Raw genomic sequence first — 19,339 nt, forward strand, 5'->3', positions numbered from 1 at the left:
ACCATGTATGATTGTGCTTATTAAGCACAGAGAGAAAGAAAATAACTAGCACACATTTTGAAATATCTACAAAAAACAAGTTTAAAATCAAAAAGAAAGAACGCTAGAGATATAGAAAAACTAGAGGGCGTGGTAGAAAAACTCTAAAACCAATAAACCGTTCTAATTTCAATAGCATTACGACACGCGCATCGAAAGTATCCTCATTCGGCCCGGGGAAATCAGTCTTACACTGAACACTGTCTAGTTAAGAGTGGGGAGGAAGAGGGGGCGAGGAAGGGTGGAGAGGAGCGCTTTCGAGGGGGACTGTTCTATAGAATGAGTAAGGTGGTAAGGGTGATTCATGGCGAGGGGGAGGAGGAAAAAGACTGGGGTGGGAGGAAAGAGAGGGGAGGAAAATGTACTGTAAGATGAAATTGGTGGGAGGGTGAAAGAGCAGAAGATTAGATGGAGAGGGGGACCAAGAGGGGTGGAAATACGAATTAAAAGGGGGAGGCATATCCATGCATATATATATATATATATATATATATATATATATATATATATATATATATATATATATATATATATATCCATCCATATCTATTGCTTTTCAATTGCAAAAAAAATTGGTAAACTGAAAAGAACAGGACTTTCAAACCTTTTCTCAGAACAGACTGGTCTCCAAAAGAACTGAATGCTTTTTCAATTTAACAATTTTTTTGTCAAACTGAAAACAGTTTCGTCTATATATATATATAGTATATTATATATATTCAGTATATATATATCTATATATGTGTATCCATATACATATATATTATATATATAACTTTTTTCTACTTCACAAAAACTTGGCAAATTGAAAAAGATTTTCAAGACTTTTGGAGACCAATCTATTCTGAGGAAAGGTTTTTATTTTTTTTCGGCTATGTTTTGAATGCCTTTCCCCTGTTATTTCATTTGAAGATGACTTGCATCTATTAAATTTTTGTGCTAAATTTTATAATAGTTCTCTGGCAACCCCGTTCATTTAGTTCACTGATCATTGTTTACAAAATATTTCATAAAATTCTCGGTGCTTTCTGCATTCAGATAATCCAGACTGTAACTGTACACCACGTTACTCAACAACTATGCAATTAATTCTAACAAAAAAATCGAAATCAAATGAGAAAAGTTATTTCCATTTTACAATGATTATTACCCATAAACCTACGAAATACAAAAGCATCATTTGTAATCTGATAAAAATCAATAGCTAGAAGACAACGCGTTGAAATTCTCGCAAATAAGTAGCAACCGCAGCAGCCATTCAAACATATATTTTATTCATTCGTTGCAGTAATAAGTCATTACTTCTCCTCAGAGATTCAGTACCACGCAGTTTCCTTCAAGTCTTATGCGTGCCCTGACCACGTGATGTCATGATCTTCCTGAGCATGTAGCTGTGTCTTTGGAACTTGAGAAATTCAAACTGGGTGCTAATGCATTTGGCTGTGCAAGTTGCCATGAATCATCTGAACGTTTATTTTGGTTTTATATTGTTCGTTGTTCTTCGTTGTTTCTTTTATCAGGTTTGTTCTTTATGTCTGTATTTTCCCCGTACTTGGTTGCTATCAACAGTCGTGCCCTTTTGAGCTTGTAACTGTGTGCTTTTCCAACATCCACAAGAACACACACACACACACACATGCATACATATAATATATATATATATATATATATATATATATATATATATATATATATATATATATATATATATATATATATACATACATACATATATATAGATACATATATATATATATATATATATATATATATATATATATATATATATATATATATATATATATATATATATTCCTTTCGATTATTCTTGCATATACTTATTTTCCTGTTTTTTCATGTTTATTTTGAATTCCTAACTCTCAATTAGGCCTCATAGCTTTTTTCCATACCTCGTCTTAACCAGTGTACACACATCTTATATATATATATATATATATATATATATATATATATATATATATAATATATACATATACACAAACGCACTATATATACAGTACACATATATATCTATACATATATTATTATATATGTATATATAGTATGTATATATGCGTGTACAACTGGATAAGACGAGTTACGGCGAGGCCAAACTGCGAATTAGGAATTCAAAACAAACCTGAAAAAAACACGAGAATAAAGATAAAGCTATATATAAATAATCGAAAGGAAAGTAAGATTTGGTCTCGGCAGTGGAGGCTGTACGTACGAAAATCCCTATCTTGGGAATGACTTACACCCATGGGGAATAACAACTGATAATTGCATTTGGCCCATCCCGGATTCGAACCCATGCAATATATATATATATATATATATATATATATATATAATATATATATATATATATATATATATATATATATTTATATATATATATATACGTGTGTGTGTTAATGTATTACTTAACTGGAAGGGTACCTGCCTAAATGCTGGACACTGTAATATCCGTATGTTATGTGCCTGAAAGGGTAAAAGATGTTTAAAAGTATATGGCTCTTGGTGGCTTACTTATACTTCTACCAATAAGGCATCAATAGAACTTGATCAGCCCATTTGTGGTTGCAAAACCGAGAATCGTCTGAAATACGCTTCTTCAAGTGATTAGAAAGGGGTCTACAACTTTCATAGACTGTGCCTGCCAGGCAGCCCACTGCCCGCCCCCCTCTCCCGCACAGAAACTCCTAATATGATTAAGTCAAGAAAGGTTTAGGAAACAGATACACTATCTCAAGTTATCTGTTGGGTGAAGGGGAACCATGTAGCAACAGAGAATAAAATCATAGAACTGATTCTTAAACACAGCGATGGCGGACCTGCAGTTACAAGGGGAATCTACGCTCACACATCCATCACTGAAGAGTTCATCATGGTGCCATGGGTATAGTTAGGTCAAGCTAGGATGAAATGGTTCCAAGTGACCTTATGCATTTTTGTGGATATTATAATGATGTTAGTGTTCCCTCGCCCAACCCAAACCCAGAGAAACGCTTCGCCATTGGGAGTTCCACATCACTGACAAAGGGTAGATTACGGTAAGGGAACCACTTCACACGAATGGCGTATGACAAGAAGGATGAACAGAAAAGCACGAACCACAAGATAAACAACAGGAAAAACAATATGCAGCGTGACGGAAATGAGGAATTAATGTAATTACCATTTGTCTTCCTGCGTCATAATATAAAGTATAGGCTATAATAGTTGTGATAATAAGAATCGGAAACGACAATTGCGCTCCTTGATTCAAATACACCTTGACCTATTTATAACGACAAGTAAAATATAAACACGCTGTACAAATCGTAGTGGATTAATCACTGCATGTTTTGGATTAAATCAGCTGTCCGGCCTGATGTACAGAGAAAATAAAAAATGAAGAAAAAAAGAAAACCTGACGCCAATATAAGTTTGCAGAACTCAAACAATGTTCAACCGTTATCCTAACCAAACATTGAACTTCCTTCTAGTGTTGTATTCAGATGCATAATATTCAAAAGTATGACTAATTTTTGCGTAACCATCCAAAACTGACACTCCTAATCGACAGTATTTGCTAATAAGTGTGGCGAGTGAGGACGATGCCCTATCACGACCCACGCACCTTTCACCAGTGACAGCTCTGAACCTGCCACGGAGCCCACATCCTGAGGAGCTTCCCCCTGCAACGCCGTTGCTGTTGCTGTTGCTGTTGCTGCTGCTGCGAGCTTTAACTGGTATCTTGTTGCTCGCCCTCAGGTTGCTCACGGCGTTCAGTATATCGTCGAGCGATCCCACGTCGTCCAAGTCGCAATCCGTATCTCCTTCGTCGTCGTTCTCTTTGGCCTCGTCGTAGCAGAGGACGTAGTACTCGTGCGTGGTCGTGGAGGACGACGAAGTCGAGCAGGAGGAAGATGTCGACGACGACGATGACAATGATGAATTCGACGGGGAGGGCGAAACCGACGTCGAATCGTCGTATCCCAGGGCGCTGTTGTTGTGGAGGCACACGCCCACCTGTTTGTTCACCTCTAAGATGTTTCCGACCACGGCTTCCATGACGAGATGATCAAAAGTATCGGTTCGTGGTCTGCAATTGGCTTACATTTTCCCGTTCGATTTCGTCAATTCGCAGGTTTGCCCTCCGTGTTCATTAAAAGTGCCTTCGTAAGTATGTTTTCACTCGTCACCCGCCCCACGAATAACTTCTTTACAGAAAGAAAAATAAACCTGATTCACTGTAAAATCCTCCATGAAACGACTCCATGCACCAATGTTCACACCGTGACTAAAAGTTGGGAAGGAAAACACTGACTGACAGTTCCGGAGATCGGGCCTCCTTCCTGCGGGCAGAGATCCCTTGGGGTGTCGAAGAACTGTGAGAGGTCTTAATGCAGATAATGGCTCGTTAGCTACTGCTCAGCTGATGCAATTGGTTGTTGGAAATGTTTCGCAACACTCCCTCTGCAGGAAATGATCGAAAAGAACTCCCGTTTAAGTCAAATTTCATGTGACTTTTTTTTTTTTTACGAGAAAGATAACCGTGCAAACACTGAAATGCTTCTGTCCATATACTATGCCACGCTTCCCGTGTGTTTCGTCACAAATCAAAGTGTTTGTTTTTGTTAAGAAATGCTTGGCATAATGAGTTTGAAAAATAGTAGGTTTTATAGTGGATTCACTGCTTTCTTTTAAAGGAACGAATAAATCATTATTACAGGTGCCCCAAGAACGTTCATTCACTTATCTTTCATGATTACTTTTTCTTAAAGATAATCAAACTAAATAAATAATCGAAATCACGGACTGCATATTTTTCGCGGAGGCCAACAATCACATGAAAATCTTTCTTACTTGCGAATTGAAAGTGTCAAACAAAAAAACCACTCCAGAGAAAAAAAATACACTATTACATCATGTCCTTGTTCCTTCGTCGTCAGCACGAGCGAAACAACACAGAACAGCTTCTCGAGGAAACTTTTCTCCGGATCCTACGTCCCGAACCGCAGAGGAGACTCTCAACATCGACAACGGTAGACGTACAAACACGAAAGACCATCAATATCACACAACTTGCGACGAACCTCTTATTTTATCAGCGAAGTTCGTCGACTCCGGTTTCCACAGGGGGACACGAGCTAACTTTTCAGGACCTTCCCTTTTTTCTCTTCTCTCGTCTATTCCCCTTCAGAAGGCGCAAAAATAGCCGTCTGGTTGGTGCTTGGTAGACGGAGTTTGGCAGATGTGGCAGGGGTGAGGTGAGAGAGTGAGAGAGTGAGAGAGTGAGAGAGAGAGAGACTCCCACAAGCACAACCGATCAGTGCCTCATCTCTAGTCTTTCTCTCATCTGTGTTTTTCCCCTTTTGTCATTCCCCTCCTAGTTCCCTCCCCTTTTTGCCCCAACCCCCTTTTAGATTAGGAGTAAGATGAGGTGGTGGGGCCCCCCCCACACCCCCGCTCCACCCCACCCTTGTCTTTCTCTCGAGCCCGTCCACCCACCCACCCACCACGGACCATCATCGCCACCCTTCATTCTCAATTCTACCGACGGGAATGACTCAGGAGGGGTTCTGGATCAGCAGGGTTGGGGTGGGGGGGAAGGAGGGGATGTTGGAATTGCGTGCCAGAGGAGTGGGAAGAGAGACGAAGGGAAGGGAAGGGAAGGGGGAGCCACCAGAAGAAAGAGGTGAGGGAAGGAAGATGAGAGGTGGAGGGAACCAGGAGGGCTGCAGGATCATGGAAATGTTTTAAAGAGGATTAGTGACTGTGAAATAGGTGCGGTGAAGTATGTTGCTCCTTCAAATGGGGGTTCGAGGGGAGAAGGGGGCCAAGGCACTCATTGATTCTCAGGTTATTTATCAATCATATCATTAAACACTGACGTCACTGCAAAGTTCGCTGGAAAGTACCAGCGAGAGGTGACAACTGTTCACATTATTACAACACACTTGCTGAAAGGTCTTCAAAGTACATGAACTCGAAACAATGAAAATGGCAAAATTGGCAGCAGTAGTAGTAGTAGCAGCAGAGATTAATTTCAGCTAGAAAAAAAAAATAAAAATTAGAGATTAATTTCAGCTAGAAAAAAAAATCCGTAAGTTTACAAAGGTTCTTATCAAACCTGGTGTGGTATGTTTGGTTGTTAATTTCGTTGCGGCTAGTAGTACCATCTACAAAATCCAGTAACAAAATTTTTTTTCAGGCAGTTACCACAGGTTCATGTACTACTGAAGTCAATTTTAATGACAAATTTCGTCAGCCTGGCAATCTGTGCACTTTGTTTACCCTTCATAATCACATTTTAAGAGCAAAATAAAATTTGCTCCGGACTATTCCAAACAACAAAGCACATACGCATGCACACATATATAATAAACATACGCATAAACAGAAACACTGTAAACATAATAAACACCATAATGTAGATACACTGGGGAAAAAAAAAAAAAAAAAAAAACTGGTGATCAGCTTCTGTAAGTCAAACCATCTGTTTGTTTCTACCATTCTGACACAGGAAAAGTAATCATTCTGATTAAGTCTCGGGATAATTTAATTTGCGAGGCGACACCTCTGGTCAAATTCTCTCTCTCTCTCTCTCTCTCTCTCTCTCTCTCTCTCTCTCTCTCTCTCTCTCTCACACACGCTACTCTTACACGTTTTCCTATCGCCTTGTCGCCAGCAGGGACAAAGAAAAGTTGGGGTCATCCGCCCTCCTCAAACTAAATATAAAAGCAGAGAAAATGAAAGAAGTTTTTTTTTTTTTTTGTTTAGAGAGAGAGAGAAAGAGAGAGAGAGAGAGAGAGAGAGAGAGAGAGAGAGAGAGAGAGTGGGGGTTATTTTCGTGTCCTGATATGGATTATAATGCGGGATAATGTAATCCATAAGAAATATTATTTGTACATGCTCGTGTGACAAATACAGTTGGAAGGGAAAGTGTATGATATAACGGATATAATAGGGAAGTTCAGTATAGCCTTATCCGTTCATTTTTATGGTTAAAGTTACCTCCAGAAACAGATTTATATTTACGGTATTATGATAAAATGCGCATATGATTTCAGCCGAGTTAGGTAGTCCCTAAAAACCGGAGCAATGAAGGAAAGGAACGCCCGACTTCGCTAAGTAAAAAGTATCTCTTCAAGACCGCCGTGAAAGTGTCTATGTACGCGCCGTCAACTTTAAATGTAACAGATAAATCAATGTAGCTGGGAGAAGTCATTAGGAAATGAAGCTCTACAGTAGATGACATACGCACAACACGAACGCCTCTCCAAAGACAATGCGAAATAATGGGAGGAAGACAATGCCGAACCTCGCCAATGGCAGAAGGGGGCGGCGTCCCCTCAAAGATTTTCCTAGAAGGAGGAGGAGGAGGAGAGGAAGGAGCAGATGAGAGCTCCCACCACCTGAGTATTATGAGCTTGCTGGTGAGATAATAAAATGCCAAACAAAAGACAGGAGCCCTTAATGACGGAGTGGAGGGGCTCTTGAAAATAGGTGGTGGGTGCCTTTTCCAAGTCCGTTCAGGCCTCATATCTAACGACTCCGGCGTCACAGGCAGGAAGGAAGGAAGGCAGGTCTCCCGAAAGGTGCAGCAGTGCTTGTTCACGCTCCCGCGGGCGTAAGAAATGTGCGTTTATTGACTGGAGAAACTCAGCATCCTTTGACTGGGAATGCATTAATAACCACGTACGCGTGTGGGGCTTTGTACTCGAGTGGACTCGAGACAAGAGCTCAAAACGCACAAAAGGGGATCCCTAGGTTTTAATGGACTTTTGATTTTTGTTTGCTTTTGCAAATCAAGCACGCCATAATCACATCAGCTATAGCCCCTAATACGGAGAGCGCTGCCACAAATTTAGACATCTTTTAAAAATGATGCTTGCCATATAAACTGGAAACAATCTATCTAGCTCATGGTCGCCCTAATATCGCATAAAAAAATATCTGGTGTGATAGCGATGCAGAAAATACACATTAAATATCGATCAAAAATTTCAGAGAAAAAACAGACACTGGAAACTTTTACGCCCCACCACCCTAAAAGATATATACAGATCAATACCTGAATGAAACCCAGGGGAAGATAGACCTTAGGGGCGCAAATTCTTATTACTGCTGGATCGATAAGAACACATGAACACAGTCCTCTTTTTTCTCGAAGCTCAACTGCGCTGAGAACTAGCCTTTCGAGATTTTTAATTGCTCCAGAGCCCATTTATAATTCAATGGTTTATGCCAAATTATGAGATCACGAAAAAATAAATCATTTTTGTGGTTTATGAGCTCAATTTTTATTCATTTCAGGCTGAGATGATTGTAGGTATTATTACACAGTCTCGCTTTGAATCAGCCAGTTAAGTGAACATTGTTTTCCCGACGAAGCCTTTTTCTATGAAAATCAGGAAAGGCAGATGACTGTCTTTACAAACCGCTAACGAAATAGCACAACTGACGAAATTGGGTTGGGTGCCCACAATGAAATCTAGAGAGGATGCAAGTCAGTTTTGGTGCAAATAAAGATTCTTTGACTCTTAAACCGTAATATTTTAGCAGCTGATTGCAGATCTTGGAAAGTGTTTGGATAACGTCTTGTAAGTTCAAGTTTCATCACTCATGAAACTTGATACTTTTCGAAGGTTTAGAAATTACACAAGCTAGCCTTGAAAGGGTAAAACAACTGCCATGCCTGAAATAACTTCTTGAACCCTGTTAGAAGATGTGTCTTAACAGAGATACAATATTCCCAAATAACTTGAAGGTTTTTAGTCGAGTACTAGGCGAATTTGTCATAGTTGATGCTGTTGTGTGTGACGGTCCAACATATTAGTTTTGACCATAAATAAGCACTAAGACTCGATAATATTTTTCATATGTTTGAATCTCACCGTTGGAAAAGAGCCGCGCCAGACAAGTACTAAGCACTGACATTCCGGTGTACCTGGTAGTGTTAATACAAACAATTAATACGAAGTTTGCATTTGCTTTCATAGGTACACATCTGCTTGAGCGCTGTTACATTACGTGTATAAATAAATAAATAAATACTTCGACCATCACCACTTCCAGTTACTGTAGACAGATTTCTCCTTGCAGATACAAATTGCTACTACGTGCTTCCTGAAATGTAGAGCCCTACTAATTCTAGCACAAGGCTATCACTGTCTAACAACAATGAAAGTATGTTGTATGTATACATACATACATACATACAGTCATACATGCATACATACAGTCATACATTACATATGTATATGTATATATATATATATATATATATAATATATGAGAGAGAGAGAGAGAGAGAGAGAGAGAAGAGAGAGAGAGAGAGAGAGAGAGAGAGAGAGAATTTTACTCGAAAAGTAATGCGCACTCGTGAACGAATTAATGGCATTTTCCTTGTAAGCAAATGGCAGTTCATAGTTGCATGTTTGACGTTGATTTTATCCTTTACATTTTCATATTCAAAACCCCCTTACGCAGCTACGATTTAGAAAACGAAAGTAAACACGTTCTATTCAAGTCAGGTGGATTATTAAAACCAGATCAGGCCCATTTGACGGTCTACGAGGGTGGGTGAAATTGCCTTGAGGCAAAACTGCTCGTAAATATTGCATAAACCCCAGATGCAAATCACCCCAATCGCTTACATATCTGAGAGAGAGAGAGAGAGACAGACAGAGAGAGAGAGCAAAGGAATGAATGAGAGAGAGTGAGAGGCCTTTATCTTCAAGGTTATTCTAGGGACCTGGAGTCCGACCGGGCGGTGGGGGCCTGAGCGTGGCCACGGCCCGAGTGACCACCCATAGCACGGTACTACGAGGGGACGACGGACGGACAGACAGACAGACAGACAGACAAGGCGACGGCTTCGTGTGTCGCAACCCAGGGCCGCAGCTTTTATGACCAGCGTCTTAAACACAGGTTGTTGGGTGGCTCAGACACATGACGTCTGACCCCAATTCTTGCGGCGTCAGTTCAGTGGGGTTCGCTGTTTAGCGCTTTAATGCCATTTCGTGATTGTAAAGGGCTACGTTGACAAACGTTCTCGTTTTTCCTGCTGCGCAACGTTGTGTCTGGTTAGGATTTGGAGGGGTAACCGCCGAGAAAAGCCAGGCACCGTGTTTTAAAATCCATGGGACGAAGCGTGTGGGGCGCAACCTCACCCAGAAATGTTTGCTGAAAACCGGAATGGTGGCAACTCCTGGTGCCACACCAGTTAATTTTGTTATATATATATATATATATATATATATATATATATATATATATATATATATATATATATATATATATATATATATATATTAAAAATGTACGTGTAGCCTAATCATTCCGTAAATTATGTAGGTGTATTTGCAAGTATCCATCAGATAAACTTACGGCATTAACATGACCTCTTAACCCTACCAATGACTTCCGGTCGTGATTACCACCAGCAGAGAATGAATCTTAAGCATTCCAATGCTTTTCGATCACTAAGGAACAAATAAAATACACGAGGGAACCCCAGTTATCAATACAATGACCATCGCAGCTAACCCAAAGCCACAATAGTCGATAACGCAGCGGTTGCAGAATCACTGCAACAGTGATGTGCCTGGCTGTGAGGAGTGGCGTGCATTGCAGAAGACCTCACAGCAGCAGCAGCAATGACACTCGAGCGTTAGCCTTAGCCTACTTCTGGCGGGTTCTAATTAATAGCAAACTGAGAGAGGGCTCCATTTCTCTGAATTCTAGGCCCCGCAAGGCTGTCAGTGTTAAGGTTTATTCTAGGCCTCGCAAGCCTCTTAATGTTAAGGTTTATTCTAGGCCTCGCAAGCCTCTTAATGTTAATGTTTAGTCTAGGCCTCGCAAGCCTCTTAATGTTAAGGTTTATTCTAGGCCTCGCAAGCCTCTTAATGTTGTTTAGTCTAGGCCTCATAAGCCTCTTAATGTTAGGTTTATTCTAGGCCTCATAAGCCTCTTAATGTTAAGGTTTATTCTAGGCCTCGCAAGCCTCTTAATGTTAAGGTTTAGTCTAGGCCTCGCAAGCCTCTTAATGTTAAGGTTTATTCTAGGCCTCGCAAGCCTCTTAATGTTAAGGTTTATTCTAGGCCTCGCAAGCCTCTTAATGTTAAGGTTTAGTCTAGGCCTCATAAGGCTCTTAATGTTAAGGTTTATTTATTCTTAATGTTAAGGTTTAGTCTAGGTCTCGCAAGGCTCTTAATGTTAAGGTTTATTCTAGGCCTCGCAAGGCTCTTAATGTTAAGGTTTATTCTAGGCCTCGCAAGGCTCTTAATGTTAAGGTTTATTCTAGGCCTCACAAGGCTCTTAATGTAAGGTTTAGTCTAGGTCTTGCAAGGCTCTCAATGTTAAGGTTTATTCTAGGCCTCGCAAGGCTCTCAATGTTAAGGTTTATTCTAGGCCTCGCAAGGCTCTCAATGTTAAGGTTTATTCTAGGCCTCGCAAGGTTCTTAATGTTAAGGTTTGTTCTAGGCCTCGCAAGGCTCTTAATGTTAAGGTTTATTCTAGGCCTCGCAAGCCTCTTAATGTTAAGGTTTATTCTAGGCCTCGCAAGGCTCTTAATGTTAAGGTTTATTCTAGGCCTAGAAAGGCTCTTATGTTAAGGTTTATTCTAGGCTTCCCAAAGCTCTTAATGTTTCAGGTTTATTCTAGGCCTCGCAAGCCTCTTAATGTTAAGGTTTATTCTAGGCCTCGAAAGGCTCTTATGTTAAGGTTTATTCTAGGCTTCCCAAAGCTCTTAATGTTTAAGGTTTATTCTAGGCCTCGCAAGGCTGTTAATGTTAAGGTTTTCTTTCTTTTCTGGCAGCCGATGGGGCAGGCAACGCAGCAACCGTACCCAGGCCAGATATGAATTAAAAAATGCCCTAGTGGGTCCTAACATAAAAATCTGAATTAAGTCTCGCTTTGTCTTCCGAATTCTCGAATGGAATCGTTAGCATACTATTTTATGTAGATAATTAATGTAATCGAATGGATGGGTGATCAGTGAAAGACCCTTTATAAGAAATCCATAAACACCTCAAAAGAACGGATTCACTATTCACTTCATTCATTCGTGTGATAAAAAAGAAAAAAAAAAGGACCTCTGCTTAACATCACTTTCACTGAGATATATGCAAATGAGCTGAGCTCTGAGAGAGAGAGAGAGAGAGAGAGAGAGAGAGAGAGAGAGAGACTCAGCTGGCTCTCGCATCAGCTTTATTGAGGCCAAGTTTCTCTTAGTGGCTCTTAATGCCCAGAGATTTCATGTGGGAATAGAAGAAATATGAATCGCTCAATGCCCCTTGTGGAACTCGGCAAACGAGCGAGCTATTGTCAATAAGTTCTGCTCATTTCTACAACCGTCACATTTATAATGACGACTGAAAGAATTTGTTTGGGATCACCAATTCACAAAGAAATTAACGAAAATAGATGGGATCAATCTTGGAATTTTGAAAAAGTTTACGATATACACCACAAAAACGCCGAATCTTTAATGCTTCTTTATCATGCTGTTGCTACTGAAAGAAATGCTTTTGTGGAGGGAAATTAATATGCCGATAAATCATAATTTTCCAAAGGTCACGGATAGAAAAAAATATTTTACGGGTCACCTCCCTCGAAGATCAACAAAAAACAAAATATTTGCTTATATCTACGGTGAGAGAGAGAGAGAGAGAGAGAGAGAGAGAGAGAGAGAGAGAGAGAGAGAGAGAGAGAGAGAGAGAAAAATATTTAACGGTTCACCTCCCTCGAAGATCGGCAAAAAAAAAAAATAATAAAACATGCTTATATCTGCCATACGAGAGAGAGAGAGAGAGAGAGAGAGAGAGAGAGATATATTTTACGGGTCACCTCCCACGAAGATCAACAAAAAAACAAAATTTCTGCTTATATCTGCGATGAGAGAGAGAGAGAGAGAGAGAGCAGTGAAATTCTGGCTGGCTGTTATTGCTTCCTTGAAAATGAAAGTCGAGGACTAAATGGACATCAGAATTTCGAAACTTGACAATAATTGAGGTTCGAGGACGGATAGCATTCAGTCAAGGATTGATGATTATTAATTTTTTTTCGGGGGCGGGCGGGGGGTTTAGGGGCCGCTGAAGACACACTGAGCTTTTAGTGAAACAGATATAACCTCTTTCTTATGAGGGAATACTCATGAACGTGAATTTGACTCTCACTGTTGTTCTTGTCTTCCCATTAACTTGTAAATTCTATTCAATTTACTATTTATTTACATAGGCAGCTCCACTTTCAGAAATCTGAAAATGCTCTGACTAGAAAGCCATGATTTCCTAAAAATGCGTCATTTCTTGCAATCGAATTTAAATAAACTATGAACATTAAAGAGAGACACATCACTGAATTCGTTATACGAATAGGTTGAAAACACTACACACAATATGAAACGTCATGCAGACATGTCTGCACAGATACACACGTACACACTCACACAACGTAACAGATTATACCTAATTACTCCAGACAGAAAGAGAGAGAGAGAGAGAGAGAGAGAGAAAGACTTCTTTACACCCCATGATGAAACAGAAGCGTGGATCATGCAAACACACCAATGCTCTTTTAATTAAGGTCGAGGGCATGGCTGCTACACGTTACACAATCGGAAAATTAAAGGATATGGAGAGGCGGTTTTGACACTGGGTCATGCCCGAGAGCTTTCCACTCTTTTATTTCTTCACTTTTCTCCGTCTTTTTCGCGGAAAGATTCTGTTGCTTGTGGCATGCTTATATTTTGAAGGGGTTCGTCTTAAGGAGGGATCTTTTTTATTTTCTTCATTTTCATTGGCTTTTAATTTGTCATCATTTTCACGATTTTTATATTTAGGGTTGATGAGGGTTTTTCGTTCATCGTCCATTGAGATTTTACTCCTTAGTCATTTTAGTTTCCTAAGCTGTATCATATATGTTAATTTTTCTCACTGAAGGTACAGAGGTGCGCTATCTAACTATCTAAAAACTTTCACATCATATACTGTATTTACCCCATAAATTTATCATCCTTTACTTAGTCTCCTGATACAACTTTTTTTACTGATTTCTTTATGCTTAATTTAAATTACTTAACCTTTCCTTTTAGTTTACTTTTGTGTTTAAAAATAAAGTGTATATGGGATCGAGACCCGAAAATAATCAGGGAACGGAATACCAATCCTAAAAAAAAAAAAAAGTGATGTAAAATTCTTTACTCAATATTTTCACTCTCTAAAAGCTATCCTTTTTATATTTCTGATGGTTTTCAAAATCTCAGTTATTCACAATGGAGAGGGATGGTCTTAGGATAATAACACTACAATATATATATATATATATATATATATATATATATATATATATATATATATATATATATATATTTAAAAAATCACGAATGGGCCTAAATAGGTATACTGTTTATAGACAGGAACCACTGTTGTGCGTGAATAAAAGCAGCAACGGCTTACAAATAAACAGAGGAAAATAAGCACCTCCCCAACTTGTTTTTCGATATTCTCAAAGATCAATGTTCTTAAGGTTACTAAAACGGAAGTTTCGACTAGCACAGATCTCATAAACGTACAAAAAAAAGAGCTCGTACCGACCCCTCACCTTTTCAAAGGTAGCGAGTTCAACGGCAAAAGGAGAAAATGAGTCTCCCACAGTCTTTCTTTATTTATCAAGGTTCACAGAGCTGGCAAATATTTGCCGTAGCGACAGTGCGATAATAACGATAACTGTAATTATGGTGATAGCGGGGGAAAGTGGCAAAAAAATACATAACAAAAAAAAATGAAAGGAAAGCACCTCCATTACATTAAATGACAGCTTAGAATTTTTCTGGAAAAAGTGGCATTCTTTTCTCCTTTAAGAATAACCAGAAAAAACTTGACATTTTTAGGGTTAGAGATGAGGTTAAGTCGTCATCTCCCACCACCACCTCCAACCACCCCCTCAACCCCCTCTGGGCAATTATACCAACAGAAAAAGGGACTGTAATAACTCTAAACAGGATGGTAAATGTTAAAGGATTTTAAGGTCAGGGTTAGAAAGTAATGGGACATCTTGTGGGGTGGGGGGTGAGGAGGGCATGGTTTAAGAGGATGGGTAATGAGGGGGGGAGGAGTGAGGAAGCCATGGCAATGACCTTCTGACGTATTTTATCAATGGGGACTTAACACAAGCCATGATGACTTACACGATATTTGACAAAGATGTCAAGGAATGCTGTGACTCTGCAATAATGCCCATTTGGCTATATTTATTACAAGCATCCTTTGTCATTAAGCCACTGAAGAACCATAAGATGAAACACGCTATATGCTAGGTCGCCAGGGTGCGGGAATTTCTTTGCTTGTAAAGTATCTCGAGCAAAAAAATGCTTACAGGATGATGTGCTTGTATTTCCTTCACAGAATTTATGTTTACTCATTAAGTATTTCCATATTATTGTATAAAAAAAATTTTGTGGTTTATATTTGACTTTTTTATAGAACTATGTAAAAGGGAGGAGTTTCATATGTCGCAGCAATATTCTTTTTAATAAATCGGGGAGTATTTTCAACGCTAGAGCGATGACCTAACACGCAAAATATGAATTTGAACAGTCCCTTACAGTAAATCTTCATAACATTATAAAATGAGAACAGTCTATAATTTTCTGAGTGATAGAAAAAATCACTTATATCAGGATCCTACAATGAAAGATTAAGTGACAAAAGACTCGGCTACAAGTCACATATAGTTTTACGGGCTGCCCGAGAGCGAGAGCCAGTGTTGGTAAAAGGCCAGATGAATCTAGAAATTACCTCCGCCAACGAAGTTAAGAGAAGAATAAGCTGTAAAAAAATGTTTGAATCCAGCTGAAACATGACAGTACATCCATCAGGTGACGTACTCGAGATTATTAACTTAAAATGAATCAGCTCAAGAGTGCGCGACTCTTTGCCATGTAAATCATCTCACCAACTAAAACGATAACGATTTTCGTGGTTTAAATGTTTCATAAGCAGCTACGAATCTGTGTAATGATTTCATTCTGCATGACTGCTGCCTTTCTATAATAAATTATAACATTCCCTGGTACGAGTTCTTTTATTCACAGTTAATCGGCTTTGTCGGAGTAAGTGCTCAGGCGAATGCTTTTGTTCATCATCTGGAGACATTATCAAAAATTCTGCGACTGTAGCCACGAATTCACAGGAGACATTGGTAAGGATTCAACTATAAAAAGAGCGTATTGAAAGGCTTCACTCGCGAAGCTCATACACTCTGAGGCAGTTGATTCACCAATGACGATATCAACATAACTAATTGGAAGCAATTATGGGAGAGCTTCTTTGAGGAAATTAAATATATATATTTTTCCGTTATACAGACACGAAATTAAACTGGAAAAAACCAACTCTCTGATTTTTAAAGAGCATACGAGGAAGGAAAATTGGCAACCCAAATTCTGGACTGCGCAAGCAAATAGTAACACGGAGCATTACACAAACAGAAGCGTTGTCTATTACAAAGTAACAGCTACATCAAAAAAAATTCTTCTACAGTGGAAAAACAAAGAACAAGGTTAAGTATAAAAATGACAACCCTAAACGAAAACGGGGAAAGAACGAGAGTTCAAAGGGAGCCTAGAATAATAAGAAAAGGAACAAAGCAAACGAGATGCCCAGAGAAGTCCATCACCGGCAGCACCGTGTGATTAACGCAATTGCGATCCAGAGACGAGAAATAACACTTACGGTTATTGGAGGGCGGCCGAACCGCCAGAGAGGTTATGTAAATATTGATGCTATACGTAATTACGAAAGTGTGCGCAAAACACGCTCGCACTTTCCTTCCTAACCGTCAAACTTGCGCAAGTTCTTTAGCAATGCAAATGAGACGGTTGTCATTTCCAGATGAAACTTGTTGTTCACATTTTCTCAAGTCTCCAGCCTGGTATGAATGTCAATTTGCGAAACGCTGGACGGCCATTAGTATGAGAAAAGTGTCACTTTCAGTTGCAAGAGAGAGAAACGTTTGTTTATACATAAAACATATACTATATATACATATATATATATATATATATATATATATATATATATATATATATATATATATATATATATATATATATATATATATATATATATATATAGAGAGAGAGAGAGAGAGAGAGAGAGAGAGAGAGAGAGAGAGAGAGAGAGAGAGAGAGAGAGAGAGAGAGAGAGGAGGATACGAGGAATGATGAAAAGAATTGGCTAGACAAGAAGGGCAGTAGGAGATGAGCATCAGACATGATATGGGGCAATATAAAAGAGTAATAACGTTGGATTAAAATTTCACGTAAAGTTGATGAGCGAATTTCAGTGAAGCAAGACGACGCAATCAGGATAAGCCCTTTCCCAAGACCACTCAAATACCTACAGTAAGTGGATACAAATTATTTTAACCCCCAAAAATCCAGACCTTAATTTTTGTGCTAATATTAGCAGATATTTCAAGAGCGCTTGAACAGAATTTGATGCTGCTTGGCAGATATACTCATTGGGTTGGCCCCCAAAAAAAGGTTTAATCTGGTCAGAGTTAAATGCAAATCTTCAACTTTCATAACCGCCACCAAAGAATATTGTATAACGAGCTTGTTGGAACCCGGAACTGCTGTCTCCCCTAACCTCCCGATCCCCTACCTACCCCGCCCCACCCAGGGCGGACAAACAGGTTTTCAGGAGCGTGGATGTCTCCCCTATCCTCCCGTTCCCCTACCTACCCCGCCCCCAAACGGAGCGGACAAATCGGTTTGCAGGGGGTGGGTGGTTGTGTCATGTCTCCCCCTACTGTCACGGGGGGGGGGGACAAACACGAAAAATCCGCTCGGATCTAATTATTATAGAAGATAAATATATTTGTGGGGTTTCGTCATATTATTCTATATTCTGCCTGTCCTTGGGAGAGACTGTTACTTAGTGTGAGGTGAATTTTATGAGACTTAGCACATACATTCATCAGATTACCTTCACGAGATCATTGTACTGTAGATAGACAGCATATAGAATTTAGGCCAAAGGCTAAGCGCTGGCACCTATGAGGTCACGAGGTGCTGAGACGGAAATTGACAGCAAAAAGGTTTGAAAGGTGCAGGAGGAAAACCTCGCAGTTGCACTATGAAACAACTGTAAGAAGAGGGTGGAAAGTAGGCTGGAAGTTAGAGAATATGAATGGAGTTACAGTAAAAGGAGTTAAAGTGGTGGCAGCTAGGGGCCGAAGGCACGCTGCAAAGATCCTTAAGCAATGCCTGCAGTCCACCGCATGAGGTGCTCTAACGTGCTAGCACTATCTCCCTACGGGGACGGGGTGATTGTCTTTTGGATAAAGTGGCTCAGAAGTTTATTGTCTTGTTGGATAGACTGGCTCAGAAGCTGATTGTGTTTTTGGATAGACTGGCTCAGAAGCTGATTGTGTTTTTGGATAGACTGGCTCAGAAGCTGATTGTGTTTTTGGATGGACTGGCTCAGAAGCTGATTGTGTTTTTGGATGGACTGGCTGGCACTGGCTCAGAAGCTGAATGTGTTTTTGGATTCTCAGAAGTATTGTGTTTTTGGAAGACTGGCTCAAAGGCTAAATGTCAGAAGCTGAAAACAGCTGAAAGACTGGCTCAGAAGCTGATTGTGTTTTTGGATGGACTGGCTCAGAAGCTGATTGTGTTTTTGGATGGACTGGCTCAGAAGCTGATTGTGTTTTTGGATGGACTGGCTCAGAAGCTGATTGTGTTTTTGGATGGACTGGAGAAGCTGAAAATAGACTGGCTCAGAAGCTGAATGTGTTTTTGGATGGACTGGCCAGACTGATTGTGTTTTTGGACAGACTGGCTCAGAGGCTGATTGTGTTTTTAACAGCTCTGGCCAGAAGCTGAATGTGTTTTTGGATAGACTGGCTCAGAAGCTGAATGTGTTTTTGGATAGACTGGCTCAGAAGCTGATTGTGTTTTTGGATGGACTGGCTCAGAAGCTGATTGTGTTTTTGGATGGACTGGCCAAGCTGATTGTGTTTTTTGGATGGACTGGCTCAGAGCTGATTGTGTTTTTGGATGGACCTGATTGTGTTTTTGGATGGACTGGCTCAGAAGCTGATTGTGTTTTTGGATGGACTGGCTCCGAACCTGATTGTGTTTTTGGATAGACATTGTGTTTTTGGATAGACTGGCTCAGAAGCTGATTGTGTTTTTATCTGGCTCAGAAGCTGAATGTGTTTTTGGATGGACTTCAGAAGCTGATTCGTTTTTGGATGCTGGCATCAGCTGATTGTTTCTGGATAGACTAGCTCAGAA

At 39.8% G+C, this 19,339-nt stretch overlaps 1 protein-coding gene across 7 annotated transcripts in view; it reads right to left on the reverse strand.

Annotated features, from left to right (window-relative positions):
* Positions 1 to 19,339, reverse strand: part of Evi5 (ecotropic viral integration site 5) — a 410,930-nt gene that overhangs the window by 375,971 nt on the left and 15,620 nt on the right. For 2 of the 7 annotated variants that reach the window (XM_067088490.1, XM_067088484.1), the window contains exon 1: positions 3,665 to 4,203. The exons of 3 other annotated variants lie outside the window; for them this stretch is intronic. In XM_067088490.1, coding sequence (XP_066944591.1) covers positions 3,665 to 4,098 — 434 coding nt within the window. In that variant the 5' untranslated portion in view covers positions 4,099 to 4,203. Of the gene's footprint in view, positions 1 to 3,664; positions 4,209 to 19,339 lie in introns of those variants that run through there. 2 more of the 7 variants (XM_067088515.1, XM_067088509.1) reach the window with 2 other exon arrangements.

This window comes from Macrobrachium rosenbergii, chromosome 4, assembly GCF_040412425.1.
Source record: "Macrobrachium rosenbergii isolate ZJJX-2024 chromosome 4, ASM4041242v1, whole genome shotgun sequence".
Classification (NCBI taxonomy): Eukaryota; Metazoa; Arthropoda; class Malacostraca; order Decapoda; family Palaemonidae; genus Macrobrachium; species Macrobrachium rosenbergii.